A 20,748-nucleotide genomic window follows, 5' to 3' on the forward strand; every position below is an offset into this window, starting at 1 on the left:
GTCATCATTTACGGAAGTTTCTGATCACAAGAAAATCAAGTATTCAGAGCATGGGGTACTCTTCCTCTACCCTGTTGACAAGTCCTTCATTTGCTTCATATTGACCCGTGCATTTATGTACGGAAGTTTCTGATCACAAGAAAATAAAGTTTTTAAGAGCATGAAGTCTACCCTTTGACAAGTACTTCATTTGCTTCATTACGCATGCAATTATGGAACAAAGCTAGGCTTTCCAAGTCCTAGACCACAAACATAGAATCCCAGTTATTATCCCATTATTTTTCTTGCGTTCAGTACCTTATGCTTTTATTGGCATGTGATGTCCTTGTTTCTTCAGCTTCTTCAGCTCCAAATCCACGTGAAGACAACGATACTCGAAATCCACGTACGTGAAAACAATAGTTTTCTTTCTCTGAGAGTTTATGTTTGAAGGATAAGGTGGTTAATTAGCTATATATCAAGCTTTAATGAGGGCTGATCTCATCAATATGTATGTATATATGATCATGCCTGACGTCTTTGGTAGAAAGCATCAGCACCTGGAGTTTGTAGATGAACATTGACGCGAAGTCAATAAGATGATCACGAGAATGTATAGCTCTGCTTGTTATTCTAAACTTCATCATGTTATCACCACTTTCCTGTCCAAAGCCTATGACTATTAGACATTATACTTGAATTATTCTCTCAATTAACCTGTGATCTTTGAAATTTGAAATTGAAGAACTTGTTCCTCTATATATATGCTCCTCATGTAGCAGGTCTAACCATCAATGTATTTGAAAACTTGATCATTCTCAAGGAAAAAATATTCCCAAGCCCAGAAACCAGAGGAGAAGAGAGGTTTTAATTAGATATTTGAGTGCTAGAAATCATGTCAGCATCAATAGAGGCTTTAGCTATGGCAGGTGTGGATTATCTTATACACAATTTGGACATTGAAGAATGGGAGCAAGAGGAGTTGGAGTTGCCTCCACCACATTTACTAGCTGACGAGGAGGAGGAGGAGGAAGTTGAAAGAAAAAGCAAGGACAGCTTTCCTGTATGTCGATGTTGGCTCTCCTGCGTCTGGAAAAAAAGATGGTGCTCGTAGTGATTATGTGATCACTGAGCAACCCCTGAATATATCATCCAATAAAGTAGGTCAAGGGAGAATCTCATGTAAGAGGATATGACCACATGATGCCGAGACTCATATGGTGGCAATAATGGATATTTGCAGTTCTTGTCTGTTAGTTTTAGAAAACGTTGTCTGTTAGTTTTGATTTCTTTCTGTTTTTTAGAGCTAGCTTCATATGATTCTTTGATTTGGATATTCCGAATCAGATTCTAACATGGTTAGCTCCTGCATAGTCTTTTTCCTTTTATCGATGGATTCTTTTGTTCGTCCTAAAAAAATATTTGAACATAATTTAGACATCTCAAAACTTGCAACCAAATAAAGCTAGTCGGTCTATTGGTTTGTAAATTCGGTATGACATATGATATTATTTTCCTTTGTCCTCTGACACAAAATAAATTGAAAATATCAAGAACTTCAATTTCTGTATAATATATAATTAACCACACCGAGGTGGCGCTGCAGTCTCAGGAAGTTGAAGTGACAAATGTTTAATACATTTTGTGATACTGCTGACAAAGAAAGAGAGCAAAACCTCTTTAAATTTTTTGTTTTTTTCACTTTAAAGGATGAAACCGAAGCCTGGAAAGGTTTTGAACAGGAAAATTGCAAAGGGAACAAAGATTAATCTATTTAAACATACTCAGTGAAGAGAATTGGTGTTTCAGAAACTACTCTTTTTCTGGTTTTCCTGCATCGAGGTCGGAATGGCAGAAGGGTGGGGAGTTTTCTATGCCTATTCCTTCTCGAATTGTAACATTCCAAGCTCTGAACTTGTATAAGGAGATATCATTGTATTACCTCAATTAATTCCCTTTGAATCACAGAGAAACTTTATATTGTTCTTGGGATAGGTTAAAAGAATAGGCCTTAGTTTCTTGATGCGCAGTTGGTATAAAAAAAATTATTCAGCTGGCATTGATGATGATGCTGCAAGCTCCACGGAAAAGGAAAAAAAACATTTTTTTTTTCATTTTAGTCAATAGTGTGGCATATAAAGCCAATTTATTTTTTTATTTTAGCGAATATTTAAAGTTAGTTTGAGAAATTAGTAGATGTGAAATGTGAAAAACCCTTGTTGCTAAAAAAAAAAGCAACAAACAATCACTATGCCATCATGGAAGAAGCAACCCGGTTCGCCAAGGTATTTCTGAGTTTGTAAATTGCAGGGCTGACTCTGTGTCTGTTGTGATAAATAGTTTTTTCTTAAAGTATTTTTTTTTAAAAAATATATTTTTAAAAAAATTATTTTTGATATCAACATATCAAAATAATTTAAAAATATTTACAAATTAATTTAAAATAAAAAATTTCAAGATTTTATACTCCCAATCACATATTTTATCAGGTGGGCTGGACCGAAATTTAGATAGTATATATATGCAGCACGTATGCTGGCTCTTGCCTGTAATCCTTTTGTTTTGGAAATTAACTAGTTTTCTATTTCCAATTCAGGCAAAAAAGAAAAAAAAGAAAAGAAAAGAAAAGAAGAAAGAAAGCCTTTTTCCTATTACAAGCAGGCAAAGAACAGTATTCCATATTTAGCACAGATATTCGTAAATTATATAAACTCTTTTCCCTAGTTTAAACTTCAATATTCACCTATATATACTTTTCTGAAGTACCAACAAGAGAGAAGTATATATTTATAACTTATTCAGCGCTGAAGTATTTTACAAATATTCACTGGTTAAGTAGTTTGAACTCGAGTTTTGACCCAAAAAATTATCGATTCACTCATTAATTATGCATGCAATTCGACAGTTCTTAGATTTTTATGCTTAATTCATGATCCACTGACGTGTTTTTTTGATATTGCTAAAGCCTCCAGCTATGAAGAAGATTTTGTTGAGCATCGATAAGTGCTGTAATTGCGAAGGATGCAGGAAGAAAGTGGACAGAATTTTGTCCGAGACCAAAGGTGAAATTTTGGAGTCTGTATGTAGTTCATGTAATATAAAGTTTATATTTCAGTATTAATGGACCTGATTGATGGTGGTCCTTGTGTTTATAGGGATGGAGGGCAATGCTACACGGTCCTGGAATGCGGATAACCTGCTCACCGTCACCATGACTGGTACCATAGACATTCAAGCCTTGACGGATAGATTCTGGAAAAGGATGCATAAGAAGAACGTGGATGTGAAGATCTTGGCTTTGAAGGATGAAGACGAGAAGAAAGTTGGCTCTAAAAGTTCTTCAAAAGAGAAGCCAATTGAGAAATCCGACCCTGCAAGTTCAGAGAAAGATGACAGTACTAAGAGCTCCCCGGAAGAGAAGACCAGTGAAAATGAGAAATCCAATGAGGAAGCTCTCACAGCATGTTCTTCGGAAAGAACCCCGAAGAGGAGATATTTCTCAATTTATTTTATTAAGTGTTAATATTTTTTTTATTTCTCAGTTAAAAAGAAAATCATGATGCTGAAAAACACATGTCAAGGTTTGGCTGATATAAAACCGATCTAAATAATAAACTTTTCATTTAATTTTCACACAGTAAACAGGAAAAAAAAATAAAAATTGTAAAGGGAAAAAAATAATAGAAAAAAACTAGGCAAAAGAACCGTCACGTTGCCGCTGGTCCGCTAACGAATCATATTTTTATATTTTACTATTTTTAATTAAAATTTAAATGAACTAAAATTAAATCAATTGTTATTGCAATATTAAGCAAACTTTTAAACTAAACCTAAGAGACTCATGCGTTTTTTTTTTAATGAACAACAACTCAGTTTCTACGTATTTTTCATCAATGATAACTTGATTTCCCATCATTTTCAGTCGGAAAAAAAAAACCCTGCTCCAATCCACTTTAAATGATATTATATATATTTGAATTTAAAGTCTTAAAATTAACAAAAACTTATCTTGGTTTTTGAATAAGTATTTTTTGAATACCAACTGATAGAACTCACTCATATGACTTTTTTGACACCTTTTAATGTTAATTATTAATGTAAATTAATTGTTATTAAAAGAAACTGGCATTGTAACTTGTACGCAAAAGGTCCACGGTTTCGCATGGGTTGATAAGTTTTTATTTCAGTTTAAATAAATTTTTTAGTTATCATGTATTTAATCTGAAAATAACAATATTAATAACAAATTATTTATAAAAAATGGATTGAAATTGGATATTTATCATTAAAATGACTTTATCACATTTGTGATTTTATTAGCTTTTAATCACATAAAATATAAACATATTATTTTAATATATTATTTTTAGTTTACTTCAACAATCATGAGATTTAAAAGAAAAACCAAAAAATAATATTTTCATTTAAAAACATTATATTATTTAAAATAAGATAAATGTTAATAGAAAAAAATTATCTTTATTGAAAAAATTCCAAAACAACTGTAATTTCAGACTTAATAATGGCAAAAAAAAAAAAAAAAAAACTCAAAGTACCTGCAAAAAAAAAACAAAATACCTTTAAAAATATTTGGGTTTCCGCAGTTTAACACGGCATTCAAACTAGCATTCCTTCAAAGGTTGCTGGACTGGAATTTGTTAAATAAAAAAAACAAAAACAAAAACAAAAACAAAAGGTAGTCTCACAAATCCTAATAGAATTCTCTAGGAAATGCCGTTAATTTACTAATTTTTATTTTCTTGGAAAGAATTAATCAATGGAAGGATTACGTCCCCGCACCTACAAATTCTCAAATCTCAATAGTCATATAAACAGACAAATATTTGCCAATGCATGCATGCAAGCCATCGCATTCTCCTTATCTCCTTTGACTGGTCCAAGCAACCATGGAGAGCAGGGTCGGAACTAGGGGAGGCAAGCAGGATCGGGCCAGTAAAATATTATTTACTTTTTAATAATATTTTAATATTATTTTTGATGGGGAGGGTGATAGCTTGAACAAGATTTGATTTTTCAATGCTGCTATATTATTTACCCAGTCCAAGACAGTGACTGAAGAGAGAACCAAAAACAATAAATTATCGCAGGCTGTTGGGTTATTTTGAAGTTGCAGAAAAGATGTGAGCTTCCGGGAAGATGGTCTCAGCCGTCGAAATGATGTGCTAGAAAATTAAACTCATTGACTGCCTGCTCTCATCTAAGACATAAAACAACGTTATTTTGATCATGGTAAACAACACACAACGGTGTAGCGCTATAAAAAGTCATGTTATTTTATTTTTAACTGTTAATGTTAATTATTAATGTAAATTGTTAATAAAAGAAACTGGCATTGTGACTTGCACGCAAAAGGTCCACGGTTTCGCATGGGTGATAAATATATATGTATTATACCTGATGTTGTTCCTCAATGCGCAAACCCTGACAAACGAGTGGAGAAGGAAAAGTAGTCTGTGTAACAGGAGGGTCTGGCTACATTGCCACATGGCTAGTCAAGCTCTTACTCCTCCGTGGTTATACGGTCAAAGCCACTGTTCGTGACCCACGTTAGTACCCTTATCTCTTTCTTTCTTTCCAGCTTAATTTCTTTGTTTCTTTCGAGATCAATATGCTTTAGTGATGATTTATATTCTGGTATTCTTCAACTTGTTCATAATTTTTTATTTAATTCTCAGGCTATGGATCACAACATAATTAATCAAGTAATAGTTAGCTTCAACTAATAATGTATTGATGAATATTGAGGTTTTTTGGTTGGAGTTCATGTCCTTAATCACTTTACTAATCCTGTTTATATGTGTTGTAGATGACCCAAAGAGAACTGAACACTTACTCAATCTAGATGGAGCTAAAGAAAGACTTCACTTGCTTAAAGCAAATTTAGTTGAAGAGGGGTCTTTTGATCCTGTAGTTGATGGATGTGAAAGCGTGTTTCATGTGGCTTCTCCTGTATTACTCGGGACAAATGATCCACAGGTATATAATCTTTTAATGGTTTTTTCTACTCTCTAATCATCCAAGTGACACCCAAATTGATACCAGATCGATGACATAAACTATTCAATGATGATATTCCACTTTGGTTTGTCGAGCATGGCTTTTTGATTTTTGGAACTGTTTATATCAAATGTTTCCTTTGGTTTTTATATTCGCCATATTTCAGGCAGATCTGGTCGAACCTGCAGTAAAGGGAACCCTAAACGTTCTCAAGTCATGTGCCAAATTTCCTTGTGTCAAGAGAGTGATTCTAACATCTTCCATGGCTTCGGTTGCTTTCAACGGAAAACCTTTGACCCCTGACGTGGTAGTGGATGAGACTTGGTTTTCAGATTCTGCGTTTTGTGTGTCAAATAAGGTGTGCCTCTTTCTGCTTTATCAGTTCAGGTTTTCTATTTAATATATTGATGATTTTACTTGATGATTTTACATGTATGAAAGAATCAGCTGTGTCACACTGGCTGGCTAATTAACATGTGAGAAGCGAGCTAGCACCGAATCTGTTTAGCCTGCTTTGGTACATGGCTATTTGGCAATGTTCAGGGAGTTTGTCCTTAAACATTTTCTTTATGACAATTTGTTTTTGGTTATCCAACTTTGGTATATGGCTTCAAAGACTTTAGCTGAGGAGGCTGCTTGGAAATTTGCTAAAGAAACAGGAATTGACATGGTTACAATTAATCCAGGCTTTGTGATTGGTCCTCTCTTACAGCCAACTCTTAATTCCTCTGTCGAGCTGTTTCTGGACCACATAAATGGTATGCTTAACTTGTTTTATGTTACCTGTTTTCCTTTCAAGTTCATAAATACCTCAATTAACCTTTAAGAAATATGAGTGTATACTTGTCTAGTGCAAAGATTCAATAAACAAAAATACGAGCCTAATCCTTGCATCCATGGGCTAAAACATTCCAATATCAGACCTTGTATTCCTCATGTTTTATCCAACTCTAACTTGGAGTTACGTTTCTTAAACTTCTAATTATTAAGGATATGGCCCTATGGGTGCTATGCATGCAAAAATGCAAGGAAATTCTCCTTGGGAAAAAAGTTGGACAGAGATCTGTAGGGGACATAACTACAGAAGTTCACGTGTCATGAAATTGCTCGTTGGTAATGCTAGCTTTTGGTTCCCTTACTGAAAAATCTGTTACTGAATTATAATATCATGAAATCTAGGATGTAAAGCAACTCCTTCATAACATAGGGTGTATTTGAAGATAACTTCAAGGTAGAGGCCGATAATTGCTGCATGAATACATAGTTTCACATCAGTATATCAAGCAAGGATGCATTACTCACAATATGTAAAGTGTCCAATGGAAATTAGAATCTTACAGTTCTTAGATGACCCGTTTAACATTGTTTGAGTGGGCACGCTTTAAGCTTTTCTACGATTAAAAACGATAATTGGCCAAATTATCAAGAAGCAGATTATTCAATGTGCATGATGTCTTTTGATTTGAGAAATTGAGTTTTTTTGTGTGCAGGAGGAGCACCAGGATTGCCAAGTGAAATTTATAGATTTGTTGATGTGAGAGATGTTGCTTATGCACACATTCAAGCACTTGAAATACCTTCAGCCAGTGGTAGATATTGTTTAGTTGGAAGAGTTACGAACGTCTCTGATGCAGTGAAGATTGCGCTTGAACTTTACCCTACTTTGCCCCTTCCTGAAAAGTAAGTTACTGTTATTTCCATTGCGGTGAATGCCATACACATAGCCCCCATTGATAAATCACTCAACATACAATTTTGATAAGACAATATTCAGCTAATTAGTTGTCAGAGTTATTGGGTTGTTGGCTGTTGGAGATCACAATCCGGATAGGTAAAAATACGTGCTTGATCATTGGAGGAGATGATAATAGAGGGAAGTCTGAAGCTTTTCTTAATTACGATGTAGTATAGAAGAATTATTTTGAATCAAATCATGAGCGTTCTTTAAAAGCATGCTAATATTGATAGCAACATCTCATTCCCAGATAAATCAGACTATTCTGAGGAGAACACTGTTTCTTTACAGATGTGCAGATGATAGGCCTTCTCCATTGAATTACGAGGTATCAAAAGCGAAAGCAAAAACTCTGGGGCTTGACTTCACTCCTCTGGAGGTGAGCGTGAAGGACACCATTGAAAGTTTGAAGGAGAAGGGCTTCCTTAATGTCTGAGGTAGCTGGCTACTGAAGACGTTGTGATCCAGCTGATAAAGGAAAGCAAATGATTTGCAATGATATGCTGCTGCTAGGAGTCCATGTTGTTGGAAAATGGGAGACTCTTTTTATATGAATAAAGTTTGTATATTGACACTTGGCATAAGGCTTCCTAGCTTGGTTGTTGAATGGAGTAATTCTTGTACTTGAAAAGATTTGATTCATATAATTTGGTTTCTTGACAGAAGCTGCCTCCCACATGGTAGATTTACGGCTTGCTCAGTAGATATTCACAGTACCAATATATAATTACTAGTGTGAATTTCATCAAATATGTATAACAGAAGTTCACAGAGAAAGCTGTAAATTCAACCAAGACAATTGCAAATCATTTGATTCAAAAACCTACTCCAATCCACTTTAAATAATACTATACTTGAATTTAAAGTCTTAAAATAAAAACATATCTCGGTTTTGATCTTTATTTTCAAGATATGGATGAGTGTTTTCTGGAAATCAATTGATACAGCTCACTCATATAATTTTTTTGAGGCCAGTAGTAGCTGGAGCGATTCTTGCCACCATCTCCTTTTTTCTCAATTTTTACCTCTACAAGAACTAAAAATAAGGGCCAAATTAAAGATTTTTACTAGAGCTAAAGAAAGAAGAGAAAAAAAAAAAAGAGATTATATGCGAGTCAGGAGCCAGAAAAATTATTTAAAAGGGTCAAATTAAAAACAAATACAATTCAGAGGTTAAAATTTAAATTTTACTAATTTTATGATTGATACTATAAATTGTTCAAAAGAAAAACATCTCTTGCAGCCTTGCAGGGCCGGGCCGGGTCCCCTGTCCCTGTCAAACATTGCTATCCCTGTTACTGTCAAATATTACTGTATTATATATATTATTAAATAATAAATAAAAACTAAACAATAAATATTGAATAGAATGTAAATATTTAAACTTTTTATACATTGAACAATAAATAAATTATGTATAAATATATTCTTAAAAAAATTCATTTTTTTTTAAAAAAAAAGCGATATAACGCCTAAGAAAACAAACTGGCCACGAGCTATTCTTATTTTCGCTCTTCTCTGTCCTTTTTTTTTTTCCGGAAAGATTCTCTGTCCTTTCTCTCTTAACTCTCACTGACAAATGAGTGGAGAAGGAAAAGTAGTTTGTGTAACAGGAGGGTCAGGCTACATTGCCTCATGGCTAGTCAAGCTCTTACTCCACCGTGGTTATACTGTCAAAGCCACTGTTCGTGACCCAAGTTAGTACCCTTATCTCTTTCTTTCTTTCCAGCTTAATTTCTTTGTTTCTTTCGAGATCAATATGCTTTTGTGATGATTTATATTCTGGTATTCTTCAACTTGTTCATAATTTTTTATTTAATTCTCAGGCTATGGATTACAACATAATTAACTAAGTAATAGTTTGCTTCAACTAATAATGTATTGATGAATATTGAGGTTTTTTTGTCGGAATTCATGTCCTTAATCACTTTACTAATCCTGTTTATATGTGTTGTAGATGACCCAAAGAGAACTGAACACTTACTCAATCTAGATGGAGCTAAAGAAAGACTTCATTTATTTAAAGCAAATTTAGTTGAAGAGGGGTCTTTTGATCCTGTAGTGGATGGATGTGAAAGCGTGTTTCACGTGGCTTCTCCAGTATTACTCGGGACAAATATTGATCCACAGGTAATCTTTTAATGGTTTTTTTTCTACTCCCTAATCATCGACGTTACACCCAAATTGATACCATCGATGGCATAAATTATTCGATGATGATATTCCACTTTGATTTGTCGTGCATGGCTTTTTGATTTTCGTTACTGTTTATATCAAATGTTTCCTTATGGTTTTTATATTCTCCATATTCCAGGCAGATCTGATTGAACCTGCTGTAAAGGGAACCCTAAACGTTCTCAAGTCATGTGCCAAATTTCCTTCTGTCAAGAGAGTGATTCTAACATCTTCCATGGCTTCGGTTGCTTTCAGTGGAAAACCATTGACCCCTGACGTGGTAGTGGATGAGACTTGGTTTTCAGATTCTGCGTTTTGTGTATCAAATAAGGTGTGCCTCTTTCTGCTTTATCAGTTCAGGTTTTCTATTTAATATATCGGTGATTTTACTTGATGATTTTATATGTATGAAAGAATCAGCTGTGTCACACTGGCTGGCTAATTAACATGTGAGAAGCGAGCTAGCTCCGAATCTGTTTAGCCTGCTTTGGTACATGGCTATTGGGCAATGTTCAGGGAGTTTGTCCTTAAACATTTTCCTTAATTATGACAATCTGTTTTTGGTTTTCCAGCTTTGGTATATGGCTTCAAAGACTTTAGCTGAGGAGGCTGCTTGGAAATTTGCAAAAGAAAAAGGAATTGACATGGTTACAATTAATCCAGGCTTTGTAATTGGTCCTCTCTTACAGCTAACTCTTAAATCCACCGCTGAGCTGTTTCTGGACCACATAAATGGTATGCTTAACTTGTCTTATGTTACCTGTTTTCCTTTCAAGTTCATAAATACCTCGAGCAACCTTTAAGAAATACGAGTTTATACTTGCCTAGTGCAAAGATTCAATAAACAAAAATACTAGCCTAATCCTTGCATCCATAGGCTAAAACATTCCAATATTGACTCAAATTTGTTACCTTCTATATCAGACCTTGTATTCCTCATGTTTTATCCAACTTTAACTTGGAGTTACGTTTCTTAAACTTCTAATTTGTAAGGATATGGCCCTATGGGTGCTGTGCATGCAAAAATGCAAGGAAAATCTCCTCAGGAAAAAAGTTGGACAGAGATCTGTAGGGGACATAACTACAGAAGTTCACGTGTCATGAAATTGCTCGTTGGTAATGCTAGCTTTTGGTTCCCTTACTGAAAAATCTGTTACTGAATTATAATATCATGAAATCTAGGATGTAAAGGAACTCCTTCATAACATAGGGTGTATTTGAAGATAACTTCAAGGTAGAGGCAGATAGTTGCCGCATAAATACATAGTTTCACATCAATATATCAAGCAAGGATGTATTACTCACAATATGTAAAATGTCCAATGGAAATTAGAATCTTACAGTTCTTAGATGACCTGTTTAAAATGGTTTGAGTGGCATGCTTTAAGCTTCTTTAGGATTAAAAATGATAATTGGCCAAATTATCAAGAAGCAGATTATTCAATGTGCATGATGTCTTTTGATTTGAGAAATTGAGTTTTTTTGTGTGCAGGAGGAGCACCAGGATTGCCAAGTGAAATTTATAGATTTGTTGATGTGAGAGATGTTGCTTATGCACACATTCAAGCACTTGAAATACCTTCAGCCAGTGGTAGATATTGTGTAGTTGGAAGAGTTACGCACTTCTCTGATGCAGTGAAGATTGCGCATGAACTATACCCTACTTTGCCCCTTCCTGAAAAGTAAGTTACTGTTATTTCCATTGTGGTGAATGCCATTCACATAGGCCCCATTGATCATAAATCAGTCAACATACAATTTTGATAAGAGAATATTGAGCTAATTAGTTGTCAGCGTTATCGGGTTGTTGGCTGTTGGAGATCACAATCCAGATAGGTAAAAATACGTGCTTGATCATTGGAGGAGATGATAATAGAGGGAAGTGTCTGAAGCTTTTCTTAATTACGATGTAGTATAGAAGAATTATTTTGAATCAAATCATGAGCGTTCTTTAAAAGCATGCTGGTATTGATAGCAACATCTCATTCCCGGATAAATCAGACAATTCTGAGGAGAACACTATTTCTTTACAGATGTGCAGATGATAAGCCTTCTCCATTGAATTACGAGGTATCAAAAGCGAAAGCAAAAACTCTGGGTCTTGACTTCACTCCTCTGGAGGTGAGCGTGAAGGACACCATTGAAAGTTTGAAGGAGAAGGGCTTCCTTAATGTCTGAGGTTGCTGGCTACTGAAGACGTTGTGATCCAGCTGATAAAGGAAAGCAAATGATTTGCAATGATATGCTGCTGCTAGGAGTCCATGTTGTTGGAAAATGGGATACGCTTTTTATATGAATAAAGTTTGTATATTGACACTTGGCATAAGGCTTCCGAGCTTGGTTGTTGAATGGAGTAATTCTTGTACTTGAAAAGATTTGATTCATATAATTTGGTTTCTTGACAGAAGCTCCCTCCCACATGGTAGATTTACGGCTTGCTCAGTAGATATTCACAGTACCAATGTATAATTACCAGTGTGAACTTTCATCAAATATGTATAACAGAAGTTCACAGAGGAAGCTGTAAATTCAACCAAGATATTTGCAATCCAAGAGAAACAAAATACCTTGAATATATAGCTATCTGGAAAAGAGTTGATGGCAGATGAGAAGATGACAAGCTTTTTTGCCAAACAACTAGGTGTCAAAGGAGAAAGCAAAAACTCACAATTATCCAGCAGTTTACCTTTCATAAATCCAAGCGAGACAATAAATAAATAAAAAATGTTGCTGCAGCATTTCAAAAACACAACCAGTATTTTTAAAAATTATTGCCAACACACACGTCCATTTCCGGTTGCAAGCAAAAACAGATAAATAGGCAATGCCTTTTATGATCGGTAAATGTATAAAAATTCATTAATCATATTTTGAAAATCCAAATTAATAAAATAGAAACAAAAAGTGTCAAGCTAATGTTTAAAAGAAAGAATAACATGTTTGACGATATTGACAACCAAAATTTCGAAGGACAGGTAAGGACTCTTTACTACAGTATTCTAAGCCAACGACATGTCATTTTCGTGAGTTTTCTTGTGATAAACCGTCAACGGTCACATAGCGTTGTAGATTCTTCACTCTATACAGGTAGCTGACAAATAATCAGATAGAGAGAAAATGAGTGGAGAAGGGAAGGTGGTGAGTGTAACTGGAGCATCTGGTTACATTGCTTCATGGCTTGTCAAGTTGTTGCTTGAACGTGGGTACACAGTCAAAGCCTCAGTCCGTGACCCAAGTCAGTCGTACTAACTCAATCTCTTTACACTTATAACTTCTCTCTTTAACTTCCATTTTTATGTGATACGCGATTCTGGGTCCTGTTTTTAAGTTGATTTTACTCTCAAAGTTTTGATCTTTTTTATTGATTCAATGATTATTTGGGTTCTTGAAATTCTGGGAAGGCGTGTTGTTTTTTAGAGTGTATGATGTTGGCTAAATTTTAACCTTGGTAGAATTTAAAGAAAGCAGTCTTAAGGTGGTTTAGTTACCTTTGAATAACTTTGTTAGTTAGTAATTACAAATCTTAATTCGAGCAGTTTTAATTGATGGTTGAGTTTGTGTCGGGATGTAGAGTTTTGAATTCCAAAAGGTTTTAGTGAGTCAATCCAATTAGTTCAATTGGTGAGAATGTTTCAATAATAAGATGTTATTCGATGTGGTCAACGTTAGATCCATCCGAGAAACTTCAAGTGTCATTTTGGCAATTAGGCTCTGCATTTCTGGAAAAACAGAGTTTTTTGTTCTATGGAAAGACAGTAACAATTTCTCCTTTTGAGACACTGGTTCCTACTTATTTCTTCCTTTTGCTGCTTTCTGTTTCATAGATGATGCAAAGAAAACTGAACACTTGCTTGCACTCGATGGAGCTAAGGAAAGACTGCAGTTGTTCAAAGCAGACTTACTGGATGAAGGATCTTTTGATCCTGTGGTTGAGGGATGTGAATGCGTTTTCCATACTGCATCCCCATTTTATTTCACTGTCAATGATCCTCAGGTGCTTTCCTGTATATATTCCTTTGTACCAGTATAAATTTATTTTCAAATTTTACCGTTACTTTGGTTGAGTTTTTACTTTCAGATATCAAATTGCAACCAGTAATGTCAATTTTTACATGCTTGAGTTCGTATGTTTTTGGAAGTAGTCATATTTTCCCACGCATTTGTTTATCCATCTTGCTGCCTTTTTTTCTGGCTGCACCACATTTGCATGATAATCTCTGTTATACCATTCAGCATTGAAAGAGCCAGCATTTCGACTTTGAGTATATTTCCACTTTCTCAATGATTCAAAGAAACCCAATAATTTTCTGGATATTTTCTTTTTCTTTCTGCTCTTTTTTTTCTTCTTTTCAGGCAGAACTTGTTGACCCTGCATTGAAGGGAACAGTTAATGTTCTTAGGTCATGCACTAAAATTCCTTCTATCAAAAGAGTTGTCATAACATCATCCATGGCAGCAGTTGTATTCAATGGGAAATCTCTTGCACCCGATGTAGTAGTTGATGAGACATGGTTTTCAGATTCAGATTTTTGTGAGAAATCAAAGGTACATCAATGGCTAATTTCTAATAGAATACTATCTCCTTTGAAAGCAATTTTTATATCATGGCACAGGAGGATTTAGCTGGCAATATAACAAAAGTCATTTGTCTATTCTTCTTCTCCTTTTTGTTTTTTCCCTGTTTTTTGCATGTATGAATTGGAGCAACGGACATATCCTGTATTGATTTGAGAACTCCCCTTCTTGTTCATTCCCTTTTAATTTTGTTGTTCGGCTATTGTTCTTTTGTTCTTCATACTCTGTGGAAGTTTCTTTCAGCTGTTCATTCCTTGCAATCATTAAATTAATTACAAAAAAGCAAAGTTTCACTTTTTCAATGCGGCTTGTTTAATGAGATGCAGATTAGGACATCTGGACATGCCTCTTTTTTTTTTCTCGTGAAACATAAGACTATCAAAACTTTGATAGCTGGATTGTCACGTCTAAGGAAAATATATTTTTATTATTATGTTTTTGATATAAATAATGATGCTCTTTTGTTTGGACTGGAGTGGCATAGAATCTCATATTTGCTAAAATTATATACTTCACTTTAATGCAGACCATAAACCTTTTACATCATTTATTTACCTTTTGTTTGCTTTCTTAACAGCTATGGTACCATCTTTCAAAAACATTAGCAGAAGAAGCTGCTTGGAAGTTCACTAAAGAGAATGGAATTGACATGGTCACTTTAAATCCAGGGTTGGTGATCGGCCCTCTCTTGCAGCCAACACTTAATCAAAGTGCAGAGTCGGTTCTTGACCTTATAAATGGTACTTCTCATCTAGTGCAAAGCTATAAATTTTACTTACCTTCCATATGAAATTCATACTTTCTCTAGGTTATTGCTGACTTCTGCTTTGGCTAATTTTTAATTGCTCTTGCACAAATAACAAGTAAAAGTGATAATAATCACTGTGGAATAGCTATCCACAATTAACAGCAACAAAAACCAACTTGTTAGTGGAGTTTCCTTTTGATCTTATGCATGGAATTTCCTTCATTAGGTATTGGAATGGCAGATCTTATCTCCCATTCATTTTTATTTTCATGTAGCTATTACCAGTTCTCATAAATCTGAAGAAATTGACTGGATCTTGATACCAATTAGTGAATTGGGACTATTTAACAGGTTTTCTTATTTTATTTGGTTTGGAGTCTATAAATAAGCACTGGACCCTGCCTACACATTAACAAAAATATCGAATATTGATTATTTGAATAAATTGAGTTCTCTCTGAGAGAGTACTTCTCTTGATTTTTGTTCTTATTAGTGTATTGTTTATGGTGGGATTCAAGCTTGACACCTCCCCTCTCTTTCTTTGCAAGTGTACCACTTAGTTTCCAACACCATTTGTCCTTGCAACTTTTCTGTAGAAGGTTTATATGCATGATTAGATTACGTTAGATGTGTTGACTGTAGAAATTCACATGGGTACATGTCCATAAAGGCTTTCACGCTTTTGTAAGGTTCTAATGTGTATGTCCTTGTGTGGAACTTAATGGTGCAGGTTAGAGAACATAATTAGCACCTAAACTCAATCGTGTAAATCTTATTGGTATCCTTCCACCTTCTTAATTGAACCTGTCAACTCTGCATTTTCCACATGATAAATTCTCATACAAACTTGTAAAATTTGTTCTCACAAACTTTTTCTTGTGGGCTAGTATCTTAAATGTCTTTGAATTTCAATTACAATTTTTGACATTTGGAATGATCTGTTTTCACTTACTATAACATGTACAATCTTGGCACTGCATGTAGTCTTCTTATTATATTATTCCCATTGTCCTCATTGCAGAATTTTTATGACAAAGTACCATTAGAACTACCAGAATTGATTTTAGAAATTGTGAGTGTAATGAGAGAGATAACCTGCACGGGCTAATTACCCATTATTAGGTAGTTTCTTGTATCGAACCCCATGGACATTTAGATTCCATAATTCTTCTAACTAGCAAGTCTGTACCTCACATATATTATTCTTTTATGCAAGCAATTATACCTGATGCAAGCAATTGAGATTATTTCATGCAGGGGCAAAAAGCTATCCAAATACAACGTATAGATGGGTAGATGTTAGAGATGTTGCCAATGCACATATCTATGCCTTGGAGAATCCTTCAGCTAATGGGCGATACTGTTTAGTAGGGACTGTTATACACTCTTCTGAGGCTGTGAAGATTTTAAGCAAGCTTTACCCTGATCTCACTATTCCGAAACAGTAAGTTTCTTAGATGTATGGCATGCAGTGCACTTCTTTTCCTCTTCAATAGAGACAGCTGAGTTTCGTTTCTAATTCTCAGATTTTTAGGCGATTAAAAAATAATGTTGTTTCATTAGCTTTTGTTTTATGCCAGTTGTACCTTGGCATTGAAATGCTGTTATTTCCCTTTATGACATATGCATCGCAGGAACTTTTGGGAGATCTAGAGTGCCTATGAAATTTGTGGTCTACACAACAAAAAATATAAAATTAATGAATTCTTATGATGCCAGAACTGATTTCCATGAAGAAGAATTACTTAAAAAAATATATGTTCATCATCAAGGGTCTGATGTTCTGATTACTCTTCTGTACCTGCATCTGACTAGAGGGATTCTGAATAATCATCTGTGGAAATCTTTACCTTCCATGCACTAAGTTACAGTCTTGCAGTTTGAACTGTTATGTACGAAGGAATTCCTTGTGGAAAATGATTGAAAGTTCTGAGATTTGTTGCATATGCTGTGGTTAAAACTCAAACACGTTAATTTCTTCTCTGATTGTCTAAATACTGATTAGCTTTTTTTAGACGGTATTTAGGATCCATATTTGAAATCCACTGAATTTAACTCATTGATCTGTCTCTAATTTGCAAAGATGCTGCCACTGCCTTGTAATGGATTCTGGAATTTTTTTTAAAATCGTTTTGCATGTTTGTTTAATGGCAGGTGTGCAGATGATAAGCCTCCCATGCCAAAATATCAGGTATCCAAAGAGAGAGCAGCAAGTCTGGGTGTCAAGTATACTCCTCTTGAGGAAAGTCTAAAGGATACTATCGAAAGCTTGAAGGAGAAGAACTTTGTTAGCTTCTGACTCTAATTATCTACTTGCAAGTCAGACAAATGGAAGTAAAATTCCACCCTAAAACTGATTGTTATTAATCTCATTTTTCACTATTGTGATTTGTCCTGGAGGTCTCCATCCTGAAAAGTTTAGGACGCAACCGGTGTAAAAAAAAATAAAAACAAAAGAAACTGAAGTCAGCAAATAAGTTGATTCCAGTATTTGGTTTGCATGTGTGCTAAATAAATATGTATATCGTGATATGCAGATTGACCTTGAAATATTGAAATGGTTGCTTGTCCTGGGGAGCTTCCTGAAAATGTTCATGATTTTGTGTTCCTGAATCTATTAGAACACAGTCAATGGAGTTGCTGTTTGAGAAACTGCATTACTTGGGTTCCTATATAGGTCTGAATGCACCAGGGACAGATTTGTCCTTTTTATCTTCTCCCACACCCAGGCCTCCCTCTTCACATGATGGCTCAGGTAGGTCTAAACACCCATTGGTACTGGGAGGGAATTTTGATTTGCTAAGAAAGACATCTGATGTGTAGGGAAGATAGACACGATATTAGATTGCAGTGTTGAACTTTGAAGCTAGAGTTTTATACTTATTTGGGCTAGTACATTATAATTAGACCCAATTTCATTTGATTAATATGGATCAAGTATTAAACCTGGGTTAATCTAAAACAGCTTCTGTAAAGAATCTAGTCTTTTAACTATAAATGTATACATTAGCAACAAAGTCTATCCCCTACACACCATGAATTCATCAAAATGTGTTTCTTGCTCCTGAGTCTCATCCCGCCACTTGAACGTCTCACGTTCCAAGCAATTATGATTTTTTTATTAATCTCAAATAGTATATCATTTGACAATTTGAATTTTTAGAGAAAGACTTGTATGGCAGGAGTTGAGAGAACCATTAGACTTTTTAAATAGACAATGGTGAACTAGAGTTAAGGAATCAAGCCATTGGTTTTCAAATATTTAGGACCAAGTTACAGTTGCATTCAGCACTTTAGGGCTAAATAATAACTTACTTTTTACACATGATTGGCTCAATCATTGCTGACGCAGACAGCCCAACTGCCAGTGTCACTTTTGCACACATGTATAAACTAATTACCATAACACGGTCCAAAACGTTAATTTCAGTTACTCTGCAAGTCTCAGACCATCGTAAATATCTCTATATTTTCCCCTTTTTGACAGAAACTCTTTGATCCAACTCTTCTCTGTCTGTTTTCTCTGGACTCACACTCTCACTGATGACGAGTGGAGAAGGAAAAGTGGTGTGTGTCACTGGAGGGTCTGGATACATAGTCATGGCTTGTCAAGTTCTTACTCAAGCGGGGTTATGTTGTCAAAGCCACCGTTCGTGACCCGGGTAAGTGATTTTCTCTTTATTTGTAGCTGGCTTCGTTTCTTTTCAGTTCATTATAATCTACTTGTCTTTTGTGCATGATCTTCATGTTTCAGATTCTGGGTCTGATTCTTTTGTTTCCCACAACATATCGGTGTATAATTTTAACTTATACTGTTGATTTCTACTGAGGGTTTTGTTGAAATTTTCTTTTAGTCTACCCATTTTGTTTATACATGTACGTGTCATAGATGACCCGGAAAAAACAGAACATTTACTTGCACTTGCTGGAGCAAAAGAAAGACTACACTTGTTTAAAGCAAATTTGGTCGAAGAGGGGTCTTTTGATCCTGTAATTGATGGATGTGATGGTGTCTTTCATATGGCTTCTCCTGTATTTTTTTTGCAACAAATGATCCACAGGTAATCTTGTTCATGTCGAATTTCGACTCCACTTGTTTCGCCTTTTCACAATATCCAAGTTATTTAAACTCAGCTTGATACCAGATGACATTAATACTAATTGATAGAACCTCTATTGTGAAGTAGAATGCTGTTACCTTTGGTTTCTATATGCTCCATATTTCAGCCAGACTTGATTGAACCTGCAGTAAAGGGAACACTAAATGTTCTCTCAAGTCATGTACAAAATTCCCTTCTGTCAAGAGAGTGATTCTTTCATCTTCCATGGCATCTGTTTTTTTTTCAATGGAAAACCTTTGACCCCTGATGTGATTGTGGATGAGACTTGGTTCTCGGACCCTGCTTGTTATGAGTCCAAGAAGGTGAATCCGGTTGGCTACAACCTGCCTTGCCATGTGAGGTTTTGAGTGTAAGCTACCAGTGTCCTCTCAAGTTGGTAAATATATCCAAAAACCTTGCATAAAGATGAATCTAGTATATGACTCCACTGCTGCAAGAACAGGTCTAATCGTATTATGAATGAGCTGGAACGTGCTATTACAATAGGAACATGAACCGAGTAACTCTTGCATAAGACCTTGCAAACATTCTGTTCTATACAGACCTTTCACTTCTGCTTGAAGTTCCAAGTCTTTGATTTTACATGATAGGGATGCTTGAAGTTCCACAGTAACTCTTGGATTGAGTCCATTTTCTCTTAAGACATCAAGTCCTTCATTTCTAGTTTCTTAATCTTGATTTAGATTTGAGGGTGTCATTCCTGAGAAATTCCTGGGTGTCCTTTTCTGGAAAAAAAAAGTAAAGGATTTAAACCGACTCCTTAATAACCTCTGGTGCATTTAGCAGAGCATGAACACACAGGTTTACATCAATACACAGGTTTCTCACTTTGTCGGAATAATGGAAGGAAGAGTTCCGCATGTTGTCTTTCATTACAGATGAGAAGATGAAAAGCCCTTTCCATTGAGATATTTCAAGAGAATGATTTTAGTTCAATACTTTAAGTTAATTAAATAAAATTTTAAATATGATTTATGCTATTTTTAAACGTGTTTTTTTAAATGAAAATTCTTTAAATTTAAAATTTGTAAAAATTCATACTATTTTATGTTTAATTTTTTTACATAAATAAAAATAAAATTTAAATTTATAAGTGTTTTATTATCAAAGTTTTAAATCATATACAAATTAAAAACTCATAGAAACTACTTGTTTCTTGTATCAGAGCTAAAAGGGTTTATTAATTAATGGATTGGATTCCCAAATTGCTAATGCATGGAGCCAAGGAGGGTCAAAATAAACGACCACAGTGGGAGTCGAACCCACGACCTTTTGATCCGAAGTCAAACGCGCTAATCCACTGCGCTATGCGGTCCTGACGTGGAGTTCACGCTTATATTAATTTAATAATTTAATATACGCAGCTGACACGATAGGAAAAATACAAAAAGAAATAT

General features: G+C 34.9%; 3 protein-coding genes and 1 non-coding gene across 6 annotated transcripts; 3 read left to right on the plus strand and 1 right to left on the minus strand.

Annotated features, from left to right (window-relative positions):
• The first annotated feature begins 5,389 nt into the window (after nucleotides 1–5,389).
• On the plus strand, nucleotides 5,390–8,397 carry LOC118035290 (cinnamoyl-CoA reductase CAD2). Its single transcript, XM_035040826.2, has 6 exons — nucleotides 5,390–5,546; nucleotides 5,807–5,976; nucleotides 6,164–6,355; nucleotides 6,593–6,755; nucleotides 7,488–7,677; nucleotides 8,024–8,397. Exons 3-6 carry the CDS (start codon nucleotides 6,260–6,262, stop codon nucleotides 8,166–8,168), a joined length of 594 nt encoding a protein of 197 aa, XP_034896717.1. The 5' UTR covers nucleotides 5,390–5,546; nucleotides 5,807–5,976; nucleotides 6,164–6,259; the 3' UTR covers nucleotides 8,169–8,397.
• Nucleotides 8,398–9,240: 843 nt separating this feature from the next.
• On the plus strand, nucleotides 9,241–12,314 carry LOC118035286 (phenylacetaldehyde reductase-like). Of its 3 annotated transcripts, XM_073411391.1 has the most exons (7): nucleotides 9,245–9,429; nucleotides 9,690–9,862; nucleotides 10,047–10,238; nucleotides 10,480–10,642; nucleotides 11,400–11,589; nucleotides 11,941–12,086; nucleotides 12,165–12,314. In XM_073411391.1, exons 1-6 carry the CDS (start codon nucleotides 9,312–9,314, stop codon nucleotides 12,083–12,085), a joined length of 981 nt encoding a protein of 326 aa, XP_073267492.1. In that variant the 5' UTR covers nucleotides 9,245–9,311; the 3' UTR covers nucleotide 12,086; nucleotides 12,165–12,314. The 3 variants fall into 3 exon arrangements, with proteins under 3 accessions (XP_073267493.1, XP_073267492.1, XP_034896711.1); XM_035040820.2 differs by having other exon boundaries at nucleotides 9,246–9,429; nucleotides 11,941–12,314; XM_073411392.1 differs by lacking the exons at nucleotides 11,400–11,589; nucleotides 11,941–12,086; nucleotides 12,165–12,314 and adding an exon at nucleotides 10,901–11,359 and having other exon boundaries at nucleotides 9,241–9,429.
• Nucleotides 12,315–12,871: 557 nt separating this feature from the next.
• On the plus strand, nucleotides 12,872–17,843 carry LOC118035289 (phenylacetaldehyde reductase-like). Its single transcript, XM_035040824.2, has 6 exons — nucleotides 12,872–13,142; nucleotides 13,732–13,901; nucleotides 14,261–14,452; nucleotides 15,060–15,222; nucleotides 16,488–16,674; nucleotides 17,385–17,843. Exons 1-6 carry the CDS (start codon nucleotides 13,025–13,027, stop codon nucleotides 17,527–17,529), a joined length of 975 nt encoding a protein of 324 aa, XP_034896715.1. The 5' UTR covers nucleotides 12,872–13,024; the 3' UTR covers nucleotides 17,530–17,843.
• A 2,749-nt stretch (nucleotides 17,844–20,592) lies between these two features.
• Nucleotides 20,593–20,666, minus strand: TRNAR-UCG (transfer RNA arginine (anticodon UCG)). The gene has a single exon. It is a non-coding gene; the product is annotated as a tRNA-Arg (tRNA).
• Between the last annotated feature and the right edge of the window lie 82 nt (nucleotides 20,667–20,748).

Source organism: Populus alba, chromosome 9, assembly GCF_005239225.2.
Source record: "Populus alba chromosome 9, ASM523922v2, whole genome shotgun sequence".
Classification (NCBI taxonomy): domain Eukaryota; kingdom Viridiplantae; phylum Streptophyta; class Magnoliopsida; order Malpighiales; family Salicaceae; genus Populus; species Populus alba.